Genomic DNA, 27,592 nt, shown 5'->3' with positions numbered 1-27,592 from the left:
CCGCTCTGTGGTGGTATCAGGTTTTAGTTACTTGATAGCGATGATGTCTCATTCTGCTCTGGCTGATTTGTGTTACCTGCTAAACCAAAATAAATAACCTACTTCTGCTTGCTTCTCTTCTCAGGCTGCTTTTGTTTATATGGCTTTGCTTTTGTGTTTTTGTTTTTTGTTTGTTTGTTTTTTTTGTTAGGATTTTTGGTGCCAAGATACTACAGCGAGGAAGATGAGAAGGTTCTTAAGACCCGGACATGATCCAGTGAGAGAGAGGCTTAAACGCGACCTTTTCCAGTTTAACAAGGTACAGTTTTTTTTCCTCAAACTTCGAGGCATATGCGTGCAAGGCAAATCTATCCTGAGCCACTGCACAGTGTAAAGGGAAGGGAAAACTACTTGAGTGTGGGTGGAAAAGTTAAATTTAGGAGGGGTGGTTTGTTCTCTTTTCAGTTCTGTCCTTTTTTTCCCCAATGTGCCTGACTAGTTTTCTTCAAGCTCACAAGCATGTTCTCAATCCTGGCTTTAGTTTTTAAGAAAAAGGATATTGTCATGCTGTTGAGTGGCACTTGCTGAAAGAAGGGATCTTCGCAGCAGCTTTTATATACTCTGAGTGTTCTGTAGTTTGTCCTGCTATGTGCTGTGACTACTTATGTTACAGGTAGTCTTTGCTGTACTGCTATGAAAGTAAACATTTTTCTAAAGATACACATAAGCCACAGCTTGTGATACAGCTGAAGCCACAGTTCTTTGTCTATGATTCTACTTCGGGTTTATAAGTGTACCTCTGTTTGTAAATGTGAATTTAAAAGTCTGTGGTAGAACCATAGTAGCACCTAGGCAGCACAATGGTCATTAATAATGAATTTGGTATTATCTTGGCCTGAATCTGTATCTAATTTTTTTCCTTCCTTATTTGAAGAGGAAACGGCAGTGGCTGTGTTAGCTATCCAACACTCTGGGCATTTTTCTTTTGAGCCCTGGCCAGGAACATAGTGCTTTCATGTTTGTAAATGCCTAGTATTAATTCATTGCTAGGCTAATGGCTACTTACACCTTCATTGGGTATTAGAAATATTTGTAGGTTTTCTATATCCAAGGTTTAAATGGAATTTTTCTGAAAAGTATAATGGGTAAATGAAGTCAGCCTGTGAAATAACCTCCTTGATTCACTAAAATTCTAGTGTAGATACATACTTAAAGTGGAACTTTGGATATTTGAGATGAATGATTTAATGTAATTTGGTACCAAACCACACCATTTCCATGCATACCTCCCTCCTATTGGGGAGACAAAAAGAACTTGAGTGCTTCAGGCCTATTTTCTGCTTGCTAGCATGAGGAAACGCTAGTGTAGATGCAATAAAAATTTCAGTAAATGAAGACCAGGATTGAGTCGCTTGCATTTAGCTGAATGCATTGTCAGCTTCAGAAGACATCCCAGAGAGCTTCAGAAGACAACCCAGAGATGGGTCAGAATTGTTTATAAGCATATAAAATTGTATATACCTTGGAAAAACTTTTGCTATTACAGGGATGTCTCTTCCTTGAATATGCCTTTATCTTATGAGAAAGTTTGGCCAAACTTTACCTGCCAGAGACAGACTAATTTGGATGATGCAAAACAGGGTTGAAAGAACTAGCTTTTGCAGCAGAGGGAAACTTCCAAATATATTAGAAGTTGGCATTAGGATTTGTGACTCCATTTGATTTAGTCCTGAAGGTAAAAATTGCATCTCGTTTCTAGGGAGGCAACTGCTTTGGACACTTCCTAATGGTTTACTCTCATTAGCAACTTGGTAATTAAAGGCCTTGCAAAATGCATTTGCTCTTTTAAGCCACAGTAACTCGAATTGGAAAGGGAGTCAACATTAGACCATTACATTATAGCAGAATCTTTTACATTATACTTTTCTCTTGCATAAAGTTTTTTTTTTCCCCAAGTCTTGTGTGCCCATTGCAGTATTTCCAGAGATAATGGATCATTTGAACTCTTTGATAAAATAAACATCTACTCACAGCTAGGTAGACTGAGAAGATCTGGGAAAGTCAGACCTTAATTCTGACCTGTTGAAGGTTGTGGTTTCAAGGAGCCAAGAAAGATGGTACTTTCTGTGCCAAGACCGTCCTTGTCTTGTCCTGTGCCTGTAAAGCAAGCACATTAGTGCTGGTGAGCAAGTTTGTAAACACTTGTTATTTGAGGTCTTTGAAACACCTCTGGTTAAGAACCTGCTTGGGAAATATTTTGTGTGACTGTAAAGATGCTGATCAGAGAAATTACCTGGTGACTACCTGTGATGCTGGTAGTGACTAAATGGAAGGTATGTACCTTAAAAGTGCTGGGGATTCCTGCCCTCATTTTATTATTTACACTGAAGTTGTGTAGAATCATGCATTCATATTCAAGTTTAGTGTTAACATAATGGAATATATTTTGCCATGCTGACCTAGTAATGGACTTCAATTTAAAAAGTCTTTTTAATTGGTGGTGGTGGTGGATTTTTTTGTTTTGTGTACTCCCTGAAGTTTCAATAGGTTGTGATCTTTTTACTGTTTCCCTCTTGCATTTCTGTTCCAGATAAGAGGTGGTCCAGGTGGTTTTAAAGGACTGTACTACTGGACTAGCTCTTCAAACTGTCCTCAAACTTGTGTTTGTTTCAACAAACACCTTCCTAAATTCTGCTAGTCACTTAGCTTTGCATATCTGTTTCTCTGTATGAGTAAGAACTTCCCATACTTGTGTGTACCTGTTGCAAGAATCTGTTTTTAGCTCAGTGGATAGAATGAAGGATAAGGTATGTGGACTTGGCAGTCTACTTCTTTAAGTTTATCCTGCTTTTGGAAGTAGTATTTGGATGCCTTTGGCTCAGTCCAACCCCTGCAGAACAAACATGTTCAGGCTGGCACTGTCAGTCTAGAGGATGGGTAACGCACAGGTGAACCAGCCTGTCTTACAGCTGAATGTTACCAAACTGGGAACATTGTATTTAATTTATGGCTTTGTGTTTTTTCCCGTTTTCAGTCTTCCTAACTCTTTGCTAATGGGTGTGATGGATAGCTTACCTTAAATACTGAATTAGTGTCTATGCAAAGTAGATTTAACACATACAGGCTTCATTGTTTCTTCAAAAGGCACATTAACAAAGGTACAGGGTTTGTATTGCCTGTGGTTGGGTTTGTCTCTGCTTTGTCATAAAACAATCAGAGAGGAGAAGCGGAGAGAAATGAAAGGAGGAAGACAGCACTGAATTTCACCTGCACAGCTTTAGTGTGGGCTGGGAGCAACTGTTAGGTTTGGCCGCATTTCTCCTGCAGTAAATATGACTGACATGAAGCATTTCTGTTAGTTAATGCTGCTGACATCAGGCTTACTTTTACTGAGAATGATATATCTGTGGTCTGAGGAAAATGAAAACGAAAGCTCCTACCTTTCCTCAAAGAAACAAAGGCCCTTTTGAGGAGCGAAGGCACACTGTGGGCACTCTAGTTTCTTATTTCAGCTCTGCTGAAAGCCTCCATTGTAACCTCTTCTGCCCCCCTTGCTCCCCCTTGCTGGGTTTACCTGCTGAGCAGGTGAAAGGATTGGCTGATGAAGGCTGCCTGAGAGAGGGGAGGGAAGGAGGCCGGCTGAAAAGCTGACTTGATGTGATTTAACGACTGTGTATAAATAAGTGCAAGAAAGAGATCTGGGTAATCAGTACGGTGAATGTGAATGCCTGGCCCTGGTGGTGTCAAATGCAGCCAAAAAGCCGCCCGTACGTTTACTTTACTGCATAAGCAGTTGGGTAATGCACTGTGGTTGTTACTGATACTCTCCTCTTGTCCTTCTGCATGTGGTACTATTTTTCTGCAGTGGTCTTCTGTTACGAACAGTTTACTCCTGGATGTAATAGTTACTGTAGCTTTTGCAAATTTGTCTATGGGATGGGAGGGTACTTCCAATTTTCTGTTGAAGGAAAACCTGTGGAAAAAATTACCCTCCTATTATCAGGACTGGTTGGTACGTGCTTGGTTATGCAGTTCATAGGTCTCCTACTTGAAAATTAAAGCTTTTATTGACTTGTCTAATGTATTTACAAATTAACACATAAAAACCAAGATACAATTAGGCCAATATTAAGGCTAGTATTAACGGCATCCTAACAAGCACTACAGAATTGTATAAATCATGGTTTTCTATTATGAGAATTATGGCTAAAGCCTTATCTTCTGGGCTGCAAGAAATCTCAGAATAAACACAGTTTCTAATTGATGTTTCATTGAAAATGGCACCTAGTTGTGCTGATGACATGACAGTGCAGCAACTGTGAACAAGTTGAAGCTAAAACTAACAGTGGAGTTACACTGGTGTCTCCCTGATGAGTTCTTCACTCTGTTTTGGGGGTGAGTGGAATGGTGTGTATTGCCCTACACTTGATTCACTTAAATGTCTGATTTGTTGTCAAGATAACGTGTTACCTTGAATCTTCTTCCCAGAACTGTGTTACCATAGTATCATGCTCCCACAACTTTGACAACTAGGAAGCTTTTCTGTGTTGTCCCAGTAGCTATGATGGTACAGAGAAATTCCTCTTTGCCTGTGCTGGATTAGAAAACTGTCCCTTTCCAATTCTGAGTCCATAGATAAATTCCTAATTTCATACTGTCTCTTCTAGGAAGTTTTATATGTATAGCTAAGCAAAGACTGCTTAGCAACAACTTCAAGGGTGACATTAAAAAGATTGACTTATCAAAATTTATTTTTAATAACACAAACTTAACACTTAAATTACCTTTTTAGAATATAAATAAGTAAGGCTGGAGATTAAGTTATCATAAAGGGAAATAAACTCAGTGATCTTGGAGCCAGAGCACTAATCTTGATTTACTACATATAAAAGGTTAAAAATGAGTAACTGTTCCTTTGCCCAGTCTTATGAGTTGGCAAGCAGAAAATTGGGAAATGCTTCAGTATTTCCGATTTTATATCTTCTAAAATGGCTCATCTTCCCCTAATAGGACCTCAGACTGGGATAAATGATGGTTTAGAAGAAGGACGCCTATTTTTACAATTTACGAGCAAATGGCTAAAACTGAAGCAATCTGGCAGACTATGGAGTCAGACGTATCCGCCTGTGCCTGTGTTTTTGAGCAGGACCAGTAAAAGGGCATTAAACTACTTTGTAGCAGCTGGGAGCACCTCAGGCTAATGGCGTGACCACAGAACTGAAACTGGCTTTATTTGATTCTCCTGCAAGGGATTAAGTTGGGAAATCGCTATGCAGGAAATAAAGTCCAGGTGTTACTTTTAGGTTGAATAAACCATAAAGCCAAGTGATGTGGTAGCTCTGTCTCAAAGACATGATGAGAGTGAGGTGCAAGTGCTTGCTTCTGTAGATGGAAGGTTCTCTGCTTATTCTTTCTTTTTTCTTTGTGTGTGAGTGGTCCTCAGGCTGTTTTATAACAAATTCATTTTCTGTAGCTGACCAGCTTGCCTTAGAAGAACATATTTTCCAGAAGCTGGGATTGTAAGGACAACAATGTTTCCCAAGAAGTAGCCCTATTAATCTTTGGGCACACAAATCCTTCTTTACGTGGCTATATGTTGTTGAACACTCATGCATATTTGTTTTGTTTAAACAATGATAATAGCTGTACATTAGCACTTCTAAAAACTTGACTGAGCTATTTTACAAGCAGCTTGGTTGCATCCTGCAAGTATGGCAGAATATTATTCCATAGTGTGTAAATGCATTGACCATGCTAAGTGTGGTGGGTACAACATGGTCCAAATCTTGCTCTTGGTGCAGCGTAAATTCTACTTTAGGGAAGCCACTAAGACCAAGCCACAAAGACCACACTGGTTCCTACGATAGTGACTGACATCTCTTTATTACCAAATGGCTTTGAATTAGTCTGAGGTGGCCTAGCAGGCTCTTGCTCTCATTAAATTCCAGTGTTCCTTGTGCTACGTCTGGAAAATGGATTTCGGTTACATTAGTTTTCCTGACTGCCCCATAGGGGAAATCTGTTTAGTTTTCTTGATGAGCACTGATGTTCACTCAATAGTTCTTCATAGCTTTGCATCATTTCTTGATGTCAATCAACAAGAGGAGGTCATGAAGGCTGACCTGTGTGGAATTTGGCAGATAAAGCTGACCTTACAATATGCAGTATTTGTGTCGGACTTTGAAATTGTGCTGAGCAGTTGGTTTACAGAACTAGAGTTGATGTGGAGCGATGAAAAGTATTGTGGTGACTGAGTAAGCTGTGCTTATGCAGAGTTAGTTATAATCTTAACATAAATTCCTGCTTGGGTTACTGTTTTCAGAATATTTCTCTTTCATTTCTGTTACACTCGTGCATATCCTGGCTGCGGAGCCAGGGGTTCTTGGATTAGGTTAAACCTTAGGCAATTGTTCAGTAAATCTAACCTGTGTTTGAACACTTTTCAGCAGAAAAAGCTGCCATTCAGTGCTTTATTTCTGACTGCCATATTTAACTTCTGGTTTTTATCTGTATAAAATAATGCCCATGTAACATGCTGTTGATCATGATTTTTCTTTCTCTCTACCAGACTGTGGAACATGGATTTCCTCATCAACCCAGTGCACTGGGCTATAGCCCATTTCTCCGCCTTATGGCCATTGGAACACGATCAGGAGCCATCAAACTGTATTCTTTTGAACAACTTTGGCTAGATTTCTCTGACCCATCAGAATATGCAACTTTGAAGACACTGTGAAAAGTTAGACTAAGTATAAATTTGCAATCAAGGGTTATTGGAACAGTTTGCCTAGGTTTGAAGTGATTTTGATCTGATCAGAATGGGATTATCTCGCTAAGAGCTGAACTATAGCTCAAACAGAAGCTGAGCTGATGCATTTAGAAATTCTTTGCTCTTGCTATGCAGAAGGTCAGACTGGATCTGGCCTAAGTTTAGCAATCCTTCATGTTGTAAATTCCAGGGTTGTTTAAATATTTGGGGCAGGGTTCCTTTTTTTTTTTTTTAGAGCAATTCTATTTGAAAGGGTAAAACTGAAGTCAGAAATGCTTTCAGCTTCCAGAGTTTTTGACTGTCCAGGCATTAAAGGTCTAAACATTGAAGGTAGTGACTTTTTTCTTTTTTTAGCTAATGATGTCTAGCCTGATTTTTGTGTATATGCGAGGCACTAAGGTGATTCCCATGGCACAGTACCAGTTAGGCAAGCCGTAAAACAGGGATATCACTCAGCCCAGAAAGGAAAAGTTGGTGCTCTCTCTGCCTGCTTAATCATTCATTCCTGGTGCTGTTTGTGTTCAGAGGCTGGACTCCACATGCGGGCGGTAGCCATCTGTCTCTTGGTTACAAATTAGTTAAGCAGGATTGTAGTGTCTGGGAAACCACTAAACATCTCTGAGAAAAAACAGGGTCCAGGAACCTCTTCTGCATATGCTCAAAGGATGAAGTAAACTTCAGTGTTCTCCTATAGCCTGTGTAACAGCCCACAAGCATATAAAATCAAAGTAGATTTGCATTGGTTCTTTTCAGTCCAGATTGCTAACAGTAAAACATGGTTTCAAACTAATCTCTTTTCATCTTGCTTGCTAGCAAGCTTCTTATCTATTAATTGTACCTGTGGGTCATCTTAAATACTGTAGATCCTCAACAAATTCTTCAGATATGGTGCTCCTGGGGTGGAGTTCATGGGTTTACATGAAGAAAACAATACTGTAATGCAGATTCACTTTATACCTGATCAGGTAAGTGTATTTTCAGTCCCTCTGTGACTTATGTAGACCTCTTTTAAACAGGTGTTGAGTTTGTTCCAGGCGACTGAGCTCTTATTACCAAGTATATTCAAACACTGCTTGGTTGGGAATGCTTATCCCAGTGTATTTTGTGCTCTCAGCAGCACTTGTTGCTGTGGAGATGCTCAGTAAAACTTAGGAGTAGCTTTATTTGTAACTATTAGTCATTTATCTCAAGCAACATATTGGGAATGGTAATAAGGCCAAAATAGTTCAGACAATCTGCTGCTGAAGTGAGAACTTCCTTCACCTTTTGCAGCCCCTATTCTTTCAGTAGGACTGAGTGGTCTTTCTTCTGCAGAACAGATAGAACAGTAGCTGCTGCTGAACTGATTTAATTACTTTCAGAAGTTCAGAATAGTACTGGTGACCTCACCCGCTGTTAAGCTTGTTGCCTTTGTGTTTTGGGGTATTGAATCTTGCTCCTGGGGATTGCTGAACAGTTATTGCCACAAACTAAAAATAAGAAGGCACAATTTTCCAAATGTCTGGTGGCTGTCTAACCACTTTCCCTTCCCTTGACTGGCAGATTGGTGTCTTGGCCACATACTTTCTTGCCTGATGCCCCCAGTATAGCATGAGTGGCCTCTCTATGAGAGGGATTTAATTCTTGAGGTGGTTTTGGGTGTCTGTTTGCTTAACTAATGGTATAAGCTGAAACTCCCATGGGGAGTGTTTCACCAGGTGTGGCTTCAGCAGGTAAAATGCTTCAATTTGAACATCCAGCCAGCAGGGCTGGGCTCATAAAAGGACTCTGACACAACCCTCCAGAATGAGGTTGGACATGAAGAATGCAAGGAGTGTGGTGTAGTAGACTGTATCAGCCCCACCCAAAGCTGGGGTGTGTTTCAGCAAACCATGCTGAGCGAGAAGGTGGTGAGCTAACAGCCTGCAGCTGCCTGGCTCAGCTTTACAGCACAGGCTGATCTCTTTCAAGAGCCTAAAGCCTTGTCATCCCCCTCAGTGATAACCTGTGCCTTTGTCCTATGTAAGAGGGTTTTCAGCCCTTAGGCTACTTCGTGTCTCCCCCGACCATCCCTCGCTGTTAGCTAACAGCATTGCTGCAGTATATACCCACTGCTATGAAGAACCATGTCTGGCTCCTCAGTGCTGTTTTAGCAGAGAATTATGAACAGCAGCAACTTTATTGCTAGATTTACTGTGTTACATTTAATATTGTGATTCTGAAAAAAAACCTTGTTTTGTGGTTTTGTAGTGCCAGCTGGTGACATTGCTAGATGATAACAGCTTGCATCTCTGGAGTTTGAAGCAGCACAGTGGAGCATCTGAGCTGCGGGAGGAGCACCGCTTCACATTGAAAGGGCCACCTGGGTAATCTGGAAGAGTGTTTTTGAGCTAGTTTGGGGATAAGCAAGTAAGAAAATTCTGCTATTCTAGCTAGAGTTTGTCCTGTTCTTACAGACTCTTGCTCCTGTGAATCCATTAAAGGGGCACCCATGGAAACCAAACGGATATTGGCTAGGGCCCGGGAGACCACATTTTTGGTGTGTTGTACTGATGTAAGGGATGATATATTTTTTTAATGTTGTGCATCCGCTTCTGTGTGTACAGGAGCTGTAAATGTTAAGTAAATCTAAGCATCCCTTAAGTCAGAGTTTAAAATATTGTTTGCCAGTTTTGAGTGAGCTAATTTTAGCTCCTGTGGGGACACTTAATAAGAGAGGCTTCTGTAAAAAGGTGCCAGGGTCTTTGTCCACGCACTGCTCAAAAGTCTTCTGACATAATTTATCTTCAAACTAGTGTTTTCCTTCTTCAAAGAAATTATGCCTGGCTCAAAATATTGCTGTTGAGTTGTTAGTTCTCTCAAGTTCAGTAGCGATAGTCTTTTGCATGCCGTTGACAAGTCTCTTTGCCTCCCCAGGTCACCACCGAGTGCCACGCAGATAACAGCTGTCCTTCCCCATTCCTCACGGGAAGTCCTGTATCTTGGCACAGAGAGTGGCAACATCTTTGTAGTGGAGCTTCCATCATTCAGAGTGCTAGAGGACAGGACCATAACCTCTGAGGCTGTGCTGCAGCGGTGAGTGAGCAAACAGGCACTGCTGTGTAGAGGTGGAATCCCATTAGCAGGCATATCCTTTGTTAAAATGTCACCCTAGATTATGTACTGGGGCCTCTCTGTTGTGTTAAGCATTGTCCAAATCTGCATGACTCCTGTGAAAGTAACTTTTCGTCCTGGTATGTGTTAAGTAACAGTTTCTGTCCTGATCAACCCAGTACTGCCACTGTGGAGGTATAGCATATAGGCAGAACTATGCAGGAGACACTTGGAGTAAATCTGCAAACCTTCTGCTCTGTCCCTTTTGTTTACTTTTGCAAAAATTGTTATGCTTAGCTGTAATTACCCCCTTTTTTTTTTTTTTGACTATTGGCAGAACTTCTGAGACTGCTTTGTCCAAATGAGGATCTTGTCACTCTGGAGAGTCAAGTGCTGCTAAAAACTGTCCTAATTCATATCATTGTTGCTTCCTACCAACATTTCCATGTTACCTTTATTCTGTAAGGGCCGCATGAGAATAGGGTGGGTGATTTGGACTGTCTTTATACTCCTGGGATGCAGTCCTGGAATTCATTGTAAACCTTGGGTTTTCCCTGAAGAAAATGGGACTGGATGCATGTTCATGTGTCAGGCCTGGTGTGATGTCTTACATAAAATTTTTCTGCTGGTTGAAGGATTTTTGGAAAGACTTTACTTATTCTCATCTGTTTGAACTTTTTGTTGCTTAATTTCTCATTCTTATACCTTAAGTATTATTACAGTCATATTAGGTTATGGAATAAACTTTTCTTGGTTTTCTACTTCTGTAGGGTACCGGAAGATTATTGTAACAGGCGATCATGTGAACTGGTGGAAGCTCTTCGGGAACATCCTAAGAACCCTGACCAGATCCTAATTGGATATAGCAGGGGCTTGATTGTCCTCTGGGACCTGCAGAATAACAAAGTGACACACCATTTCCTGGGCAGCCAGGTATTAATTCAATCCAGAGTCAGTTCAGCAGAGGAGGAAGGGCTCTCCTCTCAGGGCACCTGAAGACAAGTAGGTGCAGGGAGAGCCAGATAAGGCTTCTTTTTTAGTAAGAATGTGTTGGTTTTGGGGGGGTTAACAGCCCTCTGGAGAGCTGTCATTGTATGTCTTTCTCTTCAGCAACTGGAGAACCTCTACTGGCAGAGGGATGGCAGTAAATTCATTAGTTGTCACTACGATGGAAGTTACACCCAGTGGCCAGTATCCAGCGACAACAGGCAGCCTGAGCCTCTGGAAAACCTTGTGCCTTATGGTCAGTAAGTGAGGTTTAATGGTTGCGTATTCATCTAAATGCAAACTCGTTTTGAGCTTGTCTGGGACACTTAAGTTGTGTTCTCGCCACTGTTTAATTCTAACGGCAAAATGCAGAGCTACCTTTTGAAAGGATTGTGAGCCTAGACTTAAGGGATTTCACTCTTTTTTTTTTTTTTTTTTTTTGGTCTTGGATTTTAAACTCCTTTACAATGTTGAGGTCTGTCCTGAATATGGAGAGAAAATGTGTTGACACTAATTTATGTCCTTTATGAAGGAGGGTTTTGGTGATTCAGCTCTTTGTTTTAGTTCAAGTGTTCTGTTCAGCAGGAGTTGCTTGGATCTTCTGTAATTAATAGTGAGCTAAGTGTACTTTTTGTTGACCTGAGCAGTGATGAAATGATGCCTCTGATTTGCTGAAACCCATCCAATGGGGATGACCTCATCTTTTTAAGCATATAGAAGCTTCTAAAGCTCTATCACCTTTACATTAGTTTCAGGAATGTCTGTGTGTTTAACAATCCTTTCTAGTTAATCAGCTTCTACAACAGCACTTCCACTCCCTGTTAGCCATCGGCAATGTAGTTCAAAACTTACCCTGAGTCTAAGCCTTGTTTTGCTGAGGAGTACTGTGGTCAATGTGTCCCAGAAGACTTGTTGTCTGATGTGGCTTGGTCTGGGGAGGTGGTGGTGGTGCCTACTAATTCAGGTGGCTCCCCTTGACTTGGAGGCTGAGGTGACCTAGGTGAAGCAGAATAATAAACTTCTTAATATAAAGATGCACTTCTTGAATTATGGCAAATAACTCTATTCTCTTAGGTCCTTTTCCTTGCAAGGCCATCTCCAAGATCTATTGGCAGACAACGAAAAATGGGTAAGTCCGTGGTGTCTCACCTGTTTAAAGTCATTTAAACAGTCAGTCACGGTGCAGTGTGCAATATTGTAAGAGCCCTTTAGAGTAACATAATAAGAATTTTTTGTCGAAGTTTGACTTGCCTCATGTCTTTGAAATTTTGCTTACTCCTTACTTCAACATACACCACTCTAACTCTGTCTTTCTCTTAAGGCTTCCTTACATTATATTCCAAGGAGGGATGCCCCGGGCTAGCTATGGTGACCGGCACAGTATCTCTGTTGTCCATGGCAGTCAGCAAACAGCCTTTGACTTCACATCACGGGTGATAGACTTCTTTATAATCTTCAGTTCAGAGCCTACTGCAGGTATGTGATGAAAGAGCATTACTGAGGAATTAGAATAGCTGTGTAAGCATGTGGAAATCTGCCTGGAATAAATAGCATATGAAATGATAAGGAGGTCAGTTGTTTGGGGGTTTTCTGAGACTTTAACAGAGAATTACAGAATCATTTAGGTTGGAAAAGACCCTTAAGATTGAGTCCAACCATAAAAGAGATTTGAGATTTAAAAGTGAAGTGTAAAATGGGCTAGCTACAAATGCCATACATTCCTCAAAAAATTAATTTACGCCATTAATGAGAAAAGATCACTTAAGCTCACGTCTGTGTAAGATGGACATAACCAGGTCGTGAAATGAGGATCTCAATATTGCTGTTTGGAAATAGCACTTCAAAGGAGTCAATAATTAAAAGCAGAATCTACTCCCAGTGAGACACTGTTTCTTTTAATTACTATCTGTATTTATGACTAGGGCTCTGGGTAATAAATCAGCAAAGGGTGACATAGAACCAAGGGTCAGTATATAGAGAACTTAATTTACTTACTGCTGGTGAACATGAATGTAAACAGTTCTAAAACTGAATAGCACTCATTCCACAGCTTGCTTAGAGCTTGTCAGATTCTTGCTTTTGTTGAAGAGTTTTGTTGCCCTTATTTCCACAGTAGCTGTAATATTCTTTCTTTTCATGGAATTGTAAAGGTTTTTCCCCAAGAACTGTTTCTCTAATGCTGGTGTAGTTCTTGCTTCTGGTATAAAATGCTATTTCAAGCTCCACAAATGTGCAGTATTGGAAGTTGGATCAGACCAAATCACAGAAGTCCAGATGCTTTTTAGGAACTTGTAGACAAATCTTCTGTTACTGAATCTTCTCAGGCTTTCTGTAGACTAGTTTCTAGCCTAGTAGACTAGTTTCCAAACCTATTTGTCTTGTGTACTGCCAGGGGTGGTGGTGACAGCTCCCAGCTACACACTGTGCAGGCATTGGCATTCAGATATGTAGATGCACGTTGGCTCCTTCTGGCCTATTGTACAAAGCAGACCATGGATCCGGGGGATGTCCATCTTGTGAAAGTAGGCATAAAGAAACAGCTTTTGGATTCCTCCCCGCCTCTGTCCCCAGACCTTAACAGACCCTCGCAAGTCACTGAAAAACCAGTAAAGAAATAGACAGAATGTGACTGAGATGAAGTGCCTACATATGTTTGTTATTCTAGATTTTCCCTACACAACACTGCCTTTTATAAGTGTCTTCCAAATGTGCAGAACCTTCAAGCTTAACAATGCCATTAAACTTGAGATACTGTTTAGCTTTTATCATTAAAGAAACTAGACTCTTTTGCTTTCTATGAAGTTGTCAGAGCTGAGATTCTAGATGATGGAACAAAAGTCTTAAAGATGAAAGAAATCTGAGGGTTTTTTTAGGTAAGAGATTAACTAATTAAAGTTCAGTTCCTGGATACGATTAGAAGTCATTTAGGATGAAGTAACTGAACTTAACAGGCTTTATATTTATACTTCCCAAGGATTGAATTAACTAGTTAACACGACTTCTAGTGCATACAGACAGGAGCTGCTACAGGAAGCTGAAGCTGTTGCACTTAGATGAGGAAGTTTTTTTACAATAAAATGAGGTTTCTGTGGTTGACAAGCTTCCTTGTGGCTGATTGCCTAAGCTTAGTGGATCTACGTAGCTTGCCTTGTTTGCCCTTAAGCAGTCTTCCCTGCAATGGCAATACGAAGGTATTAATTGTGTACCAAAGCCACTTAATTTAATAAGCACAAAGCTTATGCATTGCAGCATGGTGGTAGTTGGTGACTTTCCACTACCCTGAATATGCTGTGGAAACAATTTTTAAAAGGCCAGCCCTTCCTGTTTTCTCTCTTTTTTTTTTTTTTAAATTAGCAGGTGGATGAGTGTATGGCAGTCATGACAAATTTTAGTATGCTTGTTACTTCAGCAGCTTAAAACAGATTCTTGCCATAACCAATAAGCTTGGATGTGTGCCTTTGCAGGAAAAAGAATATTGTTAAAACAGTATATTTGGTTAATATTGGTAGCAGTCAGAATGTAGGGCTGATCGTACATAATACAGTACAGGTATGATATTATTTGTTCTATTCAGAAGTCCTGTAGGCAACTGCAAATGACTGCATGGAAGAAAGCAAAGTAAAACTGTATATAAAACACTTTTTCCATGAAGAAACTGAACTAATTAGTTTTGTGTTATGACCGTGGCTAGTCAGAGGTGAAACTTTGGGTGTCTAACTAGAATGGTGCCAAGTACTAATTACTTGAAGTCAATTTTTGCTGAGTGAACAGCGTTGGTATGTGCTTGCTTATAGACGTGCCTTCTTGCAAGTATATTCCAGGTAATCAAACAACTAAAGAAGGGAAGTAAAAGTACAGGTTAGCAAGGAAGGTCAGTGCAAAGCTGCTTGTTTACTTATGGCTCACTGTCACCCCCCCACGCACACACTATAGCTATGCTTTCACTTAGATTTCTGTAGCTGTGTTAATCGTTATTGGTATGAACTGATTTGTGGTTTTGGTTTTCCGCACCAGTTACTGTTGTGGTTGTCTTGCAAACATTATTCAAGAGTGTCCTTGTAGACTAATTTTTTTTTCAGTTTAATTCTAGTTACAATGAAAAATCTTAATTATTGATTGTGTCAGGTGTCATCTGTAAAGTTACATTAACAAATTTCTTTTGTTTGTAATCTTGTCTAATATACACATGACTATATATTAAATGATGTACACACTCTTTAAGAAAGAAAGTCCAGAGGATGTGTCACAACATATGAGAAGTAAGGAAAATGAAAAGTAAGAGAGCTGAACTGTAAATACTTGTCAGTTCAAGCAGAGAAGCATTCTGCAGAACCCAAGGCATTACTGTGTTTAAGCAGCTTAGCCTAGATGGACTGTGGTCCTAACACAGTACTAAATGGGTCACTGCTGGGGTGTATGCATGTCTGTCCACCCCATGTTGTTAATTAGCCATAGGTAAAGTCCTTTGAATTGTGGCTGTTACAGTGGTGAACATGAGCTTGTGTTATTTAGCCGTGTATGTTGTTAACGAATTTTTAATTCTGCAGTGGAATCTATAAAAAGTCACTCTGACAGTCCCAGGAGTGGTGTAAAGAAACATGAATTGCAGTGAATCTGCTAGTATCTTGAAATCTATTAATATTAGTGCCTCAATAGGCCTGGTTAACACAGAAGCATTTAGAGGTTTTGCCAACAAAAATGTTTGTGTAGAGCTCTGTGATAACATTTTTCAAATAAGCTTTACAGGAAGCTTGTTTCTATTAACCTTGGATGGTCATTTTTCTCAGCCTCAGTGAATCTCATTTCTGCAGAGTTTGATGACCCTTCTGCTATGGTGGTGCTGGCAGAAGAAGAGCTGGTAGTTATAGACTTGAAAACTGCAGGCTGGCCAGCAGTCCATCCTCCGTACCTGGCTTCTCTCCATTGCTCAGCCATCACCTGCTCGCACCATGTCTCCAACATCCCACTGAAACTGTGGGAGAGGATTATCAGTGCTGGGAGCAAGCAGAACATTCACTACTCGAATATGGTATGGCAGCTTTAAATGTACATGTGTTCCCATGCGTTTAAGAACAGCATGACTGCTCAGAATGTGGGTGGTCTGCGCTGCTGACTCTGTGTGGAGGGATGAGTCCCAACAGACGTTGTCCTGCCTCTTAATAGGGTCGAGAAAGGCTTTTTCCCAGAGCACCACCAATACAGTAACTCACACTGGGGGATTAAAATGTGATTTTTTTTTTCAGGCTTTGACAAGCTAGAAGGAAAGTCTGAGCGTTCCCAGCTGTCAGTCGTAACAAACTTTTCGTTTAGAAGCATGAAGCTTTCTGCACAGCTTCTTGAGGAAATGTGTAGAATATCTTCTAAAAAGCACAGCTGGTGTCAGAACAGGAACATCTAATCCAAACAAAAGCTAACAGCGTGGACTCTTTTCACTGCCCCTTGCACTGAAGTTCATGCTCTCCAGCTGACTGCATATTCTCTTCACACTGTCACTGCCCAGGAAGTCACAGTCTTCCCTTAATGTATTTGCAGCCGTGGCCGATTGATGGTGGCACGAATGTAGCTCCAGATCCTCCGCAGAGGGACTTGCTTCTAACAGGGTATGTACTTAACTGATAACAATCAAGGAGCCCTTTCCAGTTTCTGTTCTTCCTTTTGAACCACCTGAGGCTTTCCCATGAGATTAAAGTTGGCTCATCTTGTAGGAAGAAGACTGCAGCTTCACAATAAAACCTCTCAAAGCTGGGCTGCTGGCTTTGTAAATCTACCTGGTTCTACTACTTCTGAGCAAACGGGTTGTGATGTCCACAGCTAACCTATAAAGTTGGCTTATTTGTAGTTCTGATGTGTTATCTATTGCCCCACCATGTCCCCCACCAAACGTCAGTGTAGAAGTCCAGGCAGTAATCCAGACTAGTTCAAAGGGAGCAATGTAAAAGCGGAGCTTAGTCTTGCAGGTTTTGAAGCTTACCCCGCTGTTACCTTACACTGGTCTGAATCTCAGAAAAGAGGTTTGCTTGGACTCCTGTCTGCTTTGATCAGTATGAACAGATCTAGCGAAGTGGTGGAAGCAGCTAGCAAGAGACTGTCTCATTGCATAAAAATGTATCAGTTTCTTTTCAAAGCACTTTTAAGAATTTCAGTGGGCTGTTCTTCCGACTTCACTCTTGATGCAGCAAGTCATTGGAAGTCCTTATATTGGAAGAATGTTACCAGCTTTCACCCGGAGAACTAAGATTAAAGATTGAGTTCTTTCCCTCCTTCCCAGTAATAGTGTTTTTGTCAGGATGAGTTGTTCTTCTGTATGCTAAGCTTTTCTTCCTTTTCAGTGCTTTTTGGAGTAATCTTAAATTGTACACTGGTGTCAGATCATCAGGAACAAACTGGATTAAAAAAACCCAACAACCTAAATCAAAACAAAAACAAACTCCACAAAAAAACCCAACAAAACCCCCCCAAATATCTTTCTCTTGAAGCTCTAAGTTGGCACAGCTCAGGGCTTTTGTAAGCAGTGTGGTTTAGTCTTTGGTTGTGGTTTTTTTTTTTTTTGCCCCCTCTGTTTTATCATCCTCCTCTGGGTGATTTGCTGTTCTCCTGTATGATGTGTGTTTCTGTAACCCTTCCCCATACAGGCATGAAGATGGCACTGTGCGGTTTTGGGATGCATCTGGTGTCTGCTTGCATCTCCTTTATAAACTAAGCACAGTGAGAGTATTTCTCACAGATGCTGATCCCAATGACAATATGAACACCCTGGGTGAGGACGAATGGCCTCCACTTCGCAAAGTAAGATAGCTATTGCTTGTGGAAGCTTTCTGAAAACTTGAGGTGTTTTGATTCTTGTCCCAGTTAATGCATATGCAGAGACCAGACACTGTGTATTTTCTCTTACCTAGGTTGGTACCTTTGACCCTTACAGTGATGATCCTAGACTTGGGATCCAGAAGATCTACCTGTGTAAATACAGTGGGTACTTGGCTGTAGCTGGTACAGCAGGACAGGTATTGAAATATAAACAGTCATTGTAAATCTTGCTTTTAGCACAGGTCGTCACAGTGCAACTTGGAGTTGTGTTAAAATTTGAAATACTAACTTCTATAGTGGTAAATCGATCTAGTTGCTGAAAAAGTTGTTTCACAATTCTCTGCTTTCTCTAATCTGTATTTTTAGACTTTATCTAATGCTATTTATCAGCCCTGAGACATACTGTAGTTTTGCAGCTGCTGAGAAGGCTGCAGCTTGGAGGACTGCTTGACTTGTAAAAACTGTAGCAAAGAGTGTCCTCTTCCTTTCAGGTACTGGTGATGGAACTGAATGACGAAGATGCAGAACATGTTGTGGACCATGCTGAAGCAGATCTCCTGCAGGACCAAGAGGGCTATCGATGGAAAGGTCACGAGAAACTAAAGACTCGAGATGGACCTGTTCGATTTGAGGCTGGTTTTCAGCCGTTTGTCCTTGTCCAATGTCAGCCACCGGCTGTGGTCACCTCATTGGCCCTTCACTCTGAATGGAAGCTTGTGGCCTTTGGTACTAGTCATGGTTTTGGGCTTTTTGATCACCAGCAGAAACGACTGGTCTTTGTCAAGTAAGTATCCCCTTTCCAGGAGGTCTGTGGTAATCCTCTGTTAAAGATAGCCTGGAATTGCTAACAAAGCAAGTTATGATAAGCGATTTCTTAAGAGCAGTCAGTGTAGCAAGCAGCTGTGCCTCATTGGACTCTGTCCTTCTAGATCTTCAAGAATATATAAGCATGTTCCAACATTTGTATGTGTCCTGTTGGACTCTTGGGAGGGATTGCCACCCAGTAGACAGTGACCACCTGCCTGCTGTCTCCCTCTTTCAGGTGTACACTGCATCCCAGTGACCAACTGGCCTTAGAAGGCCCACTGTCTCGGGTGAAATCCTTGAAGAAGTCCCTCCGTCAATCATTCAGGCGGATCAGAAGAAGCCGGGTGTCTAGTAGGAAGCGACGAGGAGGTAGTGGAAATGCCTCAGAGGTGAGGGGCCCACCTTTTTGGGGTCCTGGAGCAGGAAGTGGTTTGCAGTCCTGCTATAGTATCAGTAGCTACTGGTATAAGGGTTAAAACTAGCAACTTCTGATGCTGCTATCTGTTAATAAAATAGTCACACTTTTAGAGAAAACGTATTGTCTGTAGTTAATTATGCAGAATATACCTGTTCACTGGTATGATGGTGCTTTCCCTTTCTATTGCTGCCACTCTTACTGTCTCTCTTCCCTGCCATGTCTTTGCCTGACTGACAAAACGTGTCCTCTCTTTGAAGGTGCAAGAAGCAAATGCCAAATTTGACCAAGACGCATTGCAGGAAATGGAACTGGCTCCAGTCCAGCGGAAGATTGAAGCCCGGTCTGCAGAAGACTCTTTCACTGGCTTTGTGCGCACCTTATATTTTGCTGATACCTTCTTGAGAGACAGTGAGTAGAAAAAAGCATCTCTCTCTTCTTCCAAATGGGTTTTTCCTCCTCCTGCCAAGGAAGGTATTAGAATTTACTGCCAGGAAAATTTGGCACCTCCTATGTCCTACTTTGTGCTATGCTGAAAAACTAATATAGAACAAGAGCATATGTTGTCATGCAGAATTGTTATCTAGCTGTTCTGGCTGCTGGCTAATCCAAGGCAATTAGTAGTTCATCTATGGATGCAGCCTTTATGTATGGTTTTCAAATGTGCTGGAATGGTATCTGACTCTTTTGTATAAGCTTTTCTTTGTCTTGTTACTCTAAAGTTCACCCCTCCCCCCAGCAGAGCCTTTTAATTTTGGTGAGGGTGGTGGCTGGTTGTGCATCAGAGCCCAAACTGATATTATGCACAAATGTACTCTGCTCATATGTGATATAAATACATGAAAAATGGATGCAGCAATTGTGGTTTCTGATGGAAACAGCACTCTGTTCCCTTTACTCACATGCCATGTCCTTCATCAAAGCTGCTGATGGAGATGTATTGGGAAAAGAAGTGCTAAGAGCCTGTCGTTTCCCTGGCAAGTCTGCCATAATATAAAGATATTTAGGGTATAAACAGAGGGAGAATGTGTATAGCTAGTGGAAAGCAGTTATCCAAGGATGTCACAGGTAGTGCCTTCTCATGAGCCTTCTTGTTGCTCCAGGCTCGCGCCACTGCCCGTCCTTGTGGGCAGGCACCAATGGAGGTACAGTCTACGCCTTCTGTTTACGTGTTCCTCCAGCAGAGAGGAGGATGGATGAACCTGTCAGGGCAGAGCAGGGTAAGTATGCCTTGTGTGAACGCAAGATCCTAATGGATCTGAGCTATCACTAGTATAACCAAGAGTTGCATACGAAAAGCAAGGTAGCTCAATTACCACTGTTTATCAGTGGAGCTAAATGTAACAGTGTCTGAGCTAAGCAATGCTCACTGCAGCAACTGAACTGAAGGGTAAGTGAGCTCCAGCACTGCCTGACATACCTTAGCCTCATTTCCTACTGACTTAAGAAATTTCAATTTGTGTCAGCTGTCATTGAAGTTTACCATCAAGCCTCAGTGCACATGTACCTTATTCTGACAGCTGGACCTGCTATCTTTATGTAGTAATAGTTACTGTTTAACATGAACCAGTTCAGTCCAAATACTCTTTAACTACTAAATCTTTTTAGGCAGGGTTTCAATAGCCACATTGTATAGGTCTCCAGCTTTGAGAGAATATGAGTGAGGTTCTAACATAGTGTCTCTGATTAGACTCCTGTTTGGTTTTTCTGTTTGTTTATTTTCCTCCTTATCTTGCTTGTCTAGCCAAAGAGATTCAGCTGATGCACAGGGCTCCTGTTGTGGGTATACTTGTCTTGGATGGACGCAGCACTCCCCTCCCAGAACCCCTAGAAGTAGCACATGACCTTTCTAAGAGTCCTGATATGCAAGGCAGCCATCAACTGCTGGTGGTTTCTGAAGAGCAATTTAAGGTAAGTATCACCCAGGAGGTGTGTATGGATTGTGCATAAAACTTGCGAAAGCACTGGGCAGTGCTCAGTGGAAAGGTGCACTTGGGAGTGCTCATTCTGCTGTACCTGAATAACACCCCTGGGGCAGTGCTTCTGTTTGGGGTGTCCATAAATCAGGTGTGTGCTGACAAATTGGATATTCAGCATAGTGATGCACATGCTGATCACAGAAATTGTATTCCTATATTACATTATACTCTTTGGACAAGGCTGCTTCTGCTTTTGGGAAAGGACTTTTGCTGTGGTTAGTATATAAGCAGGAATTGTTAAGCGTTTCTGTGAAGCAACTAAAAAGCTTCTTGTTTTGCACACTAACTAGTCATCGTAGAAGAGAAGACTTGAAGTAGCTTGCTATAAGCTGGCCCTGGCTTTTTACTGAGGAAGAGCACACAGTGTAAACCTTTTTCTCTTTCAGTAATAATTTATAGCCAAATATGGAGGGGTTTTGAAAGAACTAGGGGAGAAATACAGTTTGCAGACTGAAGGGTAAAACTGTTTGATATCAGAACAGAAACAGATTCTAACACTGACTGTGGCTGATTACTTCTTGTCCCATGAGCAGGGGAAAGGTTGACTCAGATTACACCTGTGTGTATTCACTGTGAATCAAAGCATTGTTAAAGGAGGGAGCAGCAGATGTCCTGGGGTGCGGCAGCTGCCATTGTGCAGGAAAGAGATGTCAGCGCCTTGTTTCTATTGACAGGTATTCACATTACCCAAGGTTAGCTCCAAACTGAAGCTCAAGCTGACGGCCCTGGAAGGCTGTAGGGTACGAAAGGTGACGGTTGCGAACTTTGGCAGCTGCAAGACTGATGATTATAGTGAAAATGACCTGGCTGTCCTGACTAACCTGGGAGACATTCAGATCATCTCGCTGCCCTTCCTTAAGTTACAGATCCGTTACCCTTGCATCCGCAAAGAAGATGTGAGCGGCATTGCATCCTGCGTCTTCACCAAATACGGCCAAGGTAAGGTGTGCTTCTCCCATATCATCTGCCTCTGTTGTGTGTTTGAGACAGTGGAAAAGGGATTATAGGGCTTAGTGTTTAGAACTGGCTGTGTATGCATGTGAATATTACGTAAATATATCCATTATATGTTTCTGGCCAGTACCAGTTGCCAACAGGTACTTACACTTGAATTATCAGAATTAACAGAAGTGAGTTTATTCCATTATTGTTAATAAATACAGTGGTTTTCAGCTAACAGGTTGGATGTGCCCCATAGGAAGCTTTCATCTGGCCACTCTCCTCTTGTCTGGAGTCAAGAGAATGGCTCTCTAAGCAGCAGTCACTGTGGAAATGGCTGCATTATGCCTCCTATACATGCCCGTGGCTCAATGCTCAAATTGCAAAACTGGGATCTAACATCCTATGGCTGATGAAGGTGGATTGCTGCTTTGTAGTTCAGTTTTTACATTTTTCTCTGCTGCTTTTCATAACTGTCAGCACAGGACAACACAATTACAACTCAGCATAATCTTAAATTGCCCAGTCTCTAGGCTAACGTAATTCTTGGGAAACTGGGATAATATCTTCCTCAATGATTCCTTCTCATTTACATAGGAGGAAATGCATGCCCTTTCTGCCAGACATAGAGGATGCTGAGATCTGTTCTTTTTTGGATTCTTGGAATTGAGAATTGCTTATAAATTCCCAATCATCTGTAGGTTTCTATCTGATCTCGCCATCGGAGTTTGAGAGGTTTTCGCTTTCTACCAAATGGTTAGTGGAGCCCCGGTGCATTGTGGACGTGCCCGAAGTTACAAGCAACAATCATATGCACAACAAGTCTGGCATAGAGAATGCTGCAAGAAAATCCAGGTAAAGTCTGTAAAACTCTTGCCCACTGACTGTGAGTAGTGAGATCTGCTTCTGTGTTATAGAAGCAAGCCTGTGTTATGAGTTCTTGAAGTCTGTCTCCTTTTCCAAACTGTTTCCAACAAAGTTTTGTATTTTATAGAGCATGTTGTCTTTAAAAAACCAAACCAAACCAAAAAATCACAAAAAACCAACAGCCAAAACCAAAGGACTTTGAAGTCTTTGTTTACAAGAAATTGGCATGAGGAAATGTAACCTTCTCCCTGATGATTTTCCTACTTGCAGTACAGCTGGGTGGGACAAAGTAATGAAGCATTGGAATTGGTATCCCTAAGCTAGAGTCGTAAACTGTAAGCTCTGGCTGGCTTTACTTGTTCCTTAACGATGTGTCTGACTGACACCTGACACTTGCATACTTCTGTGTTACTGATGAGGCTGAACTGTTGCTCTGTGATGGGAAATCCAGTGTTCCTCCTCTCCTCTTAGAACATAAGCAAATAGCAGTAGGTCTGACGTTCATGGAGATCCCATAGGAATTTTATTCCAAAAGTTTAGAAATGTTCTCTGATGCCTGTGGGCTTCTGTATCACCAACATGTGGTGAAGCCCTTCCTACGTTCTTGCTCAACAAACCATTAGTTAGCATGCACTGGAGCTTCTTGTAGCTGCCAAGAATATACATGAATTCTCTGCACCCCTATGCCTCAGAGTCAGTGTTTGTTTTCTGTCTCCTTTCCTTTTCTAGGGGATCAGGAAGGAGTTCAGGAGACTACGGAGAAGATGGTAAGCAAACGATAATGGTACTAAATGGTGACGTGTAAACCTGAAACATCTTTCCTATTGCTACAGTTGATATTTTCTACCTAAGAAAGAGGAAAGTAAGGAGGGACAGGAGGGAAACATTGTGACCTGCCTGGACATGGTAGTTGCTAGCTCTAAAGGAAGTTGTGTGTGGTAAGGTTGCCTTGAAAGGATGGAACATAGTTTCTGCTGGAAGGAAGAGGCTGTAGGAGGATAAGGTCTGAAATTCCAGATGAGATCTTCTGTTAGCCAAACTAGTATTGCTGGAAAATACAGTTCAGTATGGGAGAGGCTTTAAGGATTAGTTGTGAAGCATTCAGTAAAGTCAAAAGGTACTTAACAGGGGGAAATAAATAAATCCAGTTCTATTGCAGGTTTCCAAAACTGCACGTTTTCATGAAAAGGGGAAAATATTGTTAGGTAACAGATGCTTTCCTACTCTTTTTTTTAGAAAGGAAGTCTGGGAGGCTGATGGAACATGCATTACTCAATGATGAAAGTGAGTAAGATGAAGTCTTGCTACTGACAGGGCAGGTGCCTTTCTGGGTGGGAAAGGAAGAAAGCTGCTGGGAATTTTGTGTGTTCCAGTACTTAGTTTCGAGGGATCTGCAATTACGCAAGACTGGTAGAAACAGTGGGTTTTCGTGAATCGGGAGAAGTGAGAGGTTGGACAGATAGTCATACCCTCAGGCAGGGGTTGTTCCACATAGCTGCATTCACTGCTGTGATAAGAGAAGGATCTTTACTTTCCAGTAGGACTTGTGTAAAATGACAGCTGGAACAGACTGTTCCTTTGGGGCTCTGGTACACTGGGACTGGCAACATTTCCTCTGGCAAATGACTGCTTCAGTCCTTTATGCCAGCCTGTTCAGTAAAAACTTCATGCTGTTGAAGGGGCAATGAGACTATTAAGGTCTGACCTCCGTATTGTGGGAGGCAGGTTTTAAAGGCAAGGTGGAATGTGGCTAGGCTGCTGCCTGAAAGCAGATCTCCTCTGGTTTGGCTCACTGCTTTAACCCTCTGCTTTCCAGAAGTCCTGAAGGAGATCCAGAGTACCCTGGAGGGGGGCAGAGGGTGAGTATCAACCAACTGCTGCTGTTAATGGGTGGGTCTGGCAAGGGAGGGCATTTCTAGTTGAAAGCAGGGGGATGCCCAACATGATGGTAGGGATCCTTGTGCTGGAATCTGGTTGTGTGTGTCCCACAAACTATCAAAGGGAAATAGTAAGAGAGGCAGGTTCTCTTTCACATGTTGTCCCTTGACATTTTTTATGAATAATGCTTTGTCTCTTTCTCTCCGAAAAGCAGGAGAGATCACATTCCCACATCCCAAAGGAACAGGACTCTGAGTATTCGCATACAGGTTTATATTCGTGTCAACCCATACTGATCTAAGGGCAGGCCACATGGGCTTAGTTGGTCGAGGATGGGACTCTGGAGTTTTAATCCTGGCTTGACACTGTCACTGGGACGTGTTCAGTATCTCTGCTCCCATTCTGTCTATACAATAGAGCTAAGCTACCACCATGGGTGCGGGGCTTTACCTTGTCTCCCTAGAATACTGATGTTCAGGTGACAGGGGCTACGGAAGTGTAGACAAAGGAATACTGTTGGCAACGGATGCAGGAAGCTTGGTGGGATTGGTAACTGCTGGTGTGTAAGGATAAGTGACTGCCTGACATGCTCTGCTCTGCGCACTTCCTCTGGACACTACCTAATCCTGGTCTTCCGTTAGCAGCTGGGAGTGGATGGGATGATACTGCATTGCAATAATGAATCTTTTCTTGTGTCATTGCAGGAGCTATGCAGAAAGAAATTTGGCAAGAAATCCATTAGGACATGGACTAAGTAATGGAGGAGGTAGGTGAGGCTCAGGATATTTCAGGCCCAGTGAAGCAGTCAAAGGAAGCAGAAAGTAGAATGGAGTTTGTTTGTAAAATACAGCTTATTTAAATGGTTTGTGATAGTGCAGAATTGTGGTCTGAATTTTCAGGATGTAGATCTGCTCCCTGTGTAATGTACTAGCACTGTTCATCACCTTGTACCACATGAGTAAATATGCTGCATCAGTTTTAAAGGAAGAGATAAAAAGCCTTTGAAGGCTCCTGCCTGATGCTTAATCTTACCATGAAGCATGATGGAGAGGTAGCCAGAGCTCATAGCAATAATCTGTTGAGTATATCAACTCATTAGCTCTCATTAGCTTTCAACTTCTGTTTTCTGAAATGGCTTTTGCATTCTTTTATCCCAAAGCAGATTGACCAGAATTCATCAAGGACTTTCTGGCATTGGATTGAGTGCTGTAACACTACTGATTGGGCAAACCGTCCCTGGGGAGAGGGCACCACTGTTCCCTGCATCGCAGGCTAGTGAGCTGCAACTTGCATGCATATGCATGCCTGCCTCTGCCTCCCCTTTTAGTGCCTCATTTGAGACATCTCCTCTTGGAGCCCGCCTTGCATTAGGACAGAAGTGGATCGCCAGGTCTGATGCACCACAAGCCTCTGAGTACATCTAACTTTTAAATGTTTGCACATTTCTCTTTTCTACTGGGCTGGGTTTTAAATTATAAATGTTACTGCCTTGGTGCAGGATTTTAATAAACGCACACTGTTACCTCCAACTGGTTTAAAATTATTTTTTGTACAATTTTTTAAAATCGTATGGGTATTTCAGTTTTAACAGAAACATTTTAGAACTTTACTTTTTAAAAAAAAAAATTAAATAATATATGCTAGATTCCTGTGACTGCTGTATGTGGTATCTGAATGAGTAATTTTGGGTTTTGTTTGTTATGGTACTGTTAACTGGCTTTATGGATTTGGGTAGAATCTATTTTTGTAGCCATTCAAATCAGGAAAACTAATTGAACTTGATTTTTGTTTCAACACTACATTGCTTTTTTTTTTTTTGGAAATAAAACTCTGAATTCCCTTTTGTGATCCTTGTCTGCTCTCATATCTATTCTTTCCATCAGTTGCTTCTTTCACATTGGCAACAGGCTCATGTCCGCTTACCTGTTGAAGAAGGTGGAGCTGTCCCTCTCTGAGCTGTAGAGGCAAAGAGCACTCCTGGAGATCAAGTGGCCTTGTTAAGCAAGGTGGTGGTTTGGAGAAGATGCACATGGCAAGCAAGTTGATTGTATCACTGTCCTGCAATTCATACATAGTGTTGCCAGAAAAGGGCATCGGTTCAGATTATAGTCCCTGGAAGGTCATCTATTAGCTTGGCCGTAAATAACTTGAAATAACACACTGAATGGAGAAACAGTTGATCTGATAATCTGCTGTACTCGTCAGCCAATGGATTTTGAATCCAAACTGGTGCAATACTGTGCAGAGCAGTTCGTTACTCTTTAAACTTTTTCGTTCCTTTGTACCTGACTTAACACCACTTTCTTCTTTTCCAGCTAAGAAAAAGAACAGCGTATTCTCCTATTTCCTGTAACTTGCTTGTAGCACTGTGAGAGTCAGTGAGAAAGAACTAAAACCTCTCAGACTGGGTGCTGAGCTGTCATCCTTGGCATGCTTTAGAAACCTCTCCTTGGAAGCCCGCTTGTTTCGAGTTCTGTCTTTATCTTCCTCAGCAATGTGGAGGGATCCTTTCTTTCCTAGAGTACTAGGGTGGGCACTTTCTATTCTGCAGGAGAATATGGTTGCAGTAGCTGTTGCTCAGGTGTATTACAAGTATTCTTCTAGGATACTTCTAAAAGTATTAGTATCTCCTTTTGAGACCTAATTTATTGCTAATAAGGTTTATAGAGCTGTCTCTCCTACTCAACATGGTCTCACAAACTAGTTTCTATTTCCTTATTTCTGCTAGCTTCATTATTTCCTTGTTTCTATTGCTGCAGGATGGAGGCTTACAGAAAGGTGGCCTGCTGTTTTCCACCTCTTGTGCCAGGCACCGATGCTGCAAATTTACAGGAAGTTGGGCTTTAATCAGCAGCTTCTGACCTGGTGTGATCCTGTGCATGTGCATCATCCTGGTGCACCCAGCTGCTTCTTTCTGCTCCTCACAGATGGGCTGATTCTAATGCCTTTTCTGAGTATTTAATTTGCTGGCAGGCTTGGGGTAAGTGACATGGCAGTCCTGCTCAGAAAGGGCAAAAGCAATTTATAACTTCTTCCCATTTTCACCCACATAACTTGATAAATCCAGTAGGTCCACTGAAAGAGTTAGACAAGTCA

The 27,592-nt window shown here is 41.6% G+C and overlaps 1 protein-coding gene across 9 annotated transcripts in view; it reads left to right on the top strand.

Annotated features, from left to right (window-relative positions):
- Positions 1-26,344, top strand: part of LLGL2 (LLGL scribble cell polarity complex component 2) — a 36,310-nt gene extending 9,966 nt beyond the window's left edge. The window contains exons 2-27 of one of the 9 annotated variants that reach the window (XM_074607936.1): positions 191-298; positions 6,548-6,645; positions 7,632-7,713; positions 8,978-9,093; positions 9,644-9,802; positions 10,591-10,753; positions 10,931-11,063; positions 11,882-11,936; positions 12,129-12,283; positions 15,619-15,836; positions 16,340-16,407; positions 17,440-17,593; positions 17,704-17,808; positions 18,103-18,395; positions 18,654-18,807; positions 19,094-19,244; positions 19,937-20,053; positions 20,578-20,744; positions 21,487-21,751; positions 22,453-22,606; positions 23,348-23,385; positions 23,855-23,902; positions 24,435-24,477; positions 24,708-24,765; positions 25,201-25,262; positions 25,656-26,344. In XM_074607936.1, the coding sequence (XP_074464037.1) occupies positions 224-298; positions 6,548-6,645; positions 7,632-7,713; positions 8,978-9,093; positions 9,644-9,802; positions 10,591-10,753; positions 10,931-11,063; positions 11,882-11,936; positions 12,129-12,283; positions 15,619-15,836; positions 16,340-16,407; positions 17,440-17,593; positions 17,704-17,808; positions 18,103-18,395; positions 18,654-18,807; positions 19,094-19,244; positions 19,937-20,053; positions 20,578-20,744; positions 21,487-21,751; positions 22,453-22,606; positions 23,348-23,385; positions 23,855-23,902; positions 24,435-24,477; positions 24,708-24,765; positions 25,201-25,254 (3,123 nt within the window). In that variant the 5' untranslated portion in view covers positions 191-223 and the 3' untranslated portion in view covers positions 25,255-25,262; positions 25,656-26,344. The other 8 variants (XM_074607942.1, XM_074607935.1, XM_074607934.1 and 5 more) reach the window with 8 other exon arrangements.
- The last annotated feature ends 1,248 nt before the right edge of the window (positions 26,345-27,592 follow it).

This window comes from Larus michahellis, chromosome 14 (genome assembly GCF_964199755.1).
Source record: "Larus michahellis chromosome 14, bLarMic1.1, whole genome shotgun sequence".
NCBI lineage: Eukaryota > Metazoa > Chordata > Aves > Charadriiformes > Laridae > Larus > Larus michahellis.
This window is presented reverse-complemented; position numbering and strand designations above follow the sequence as displayed.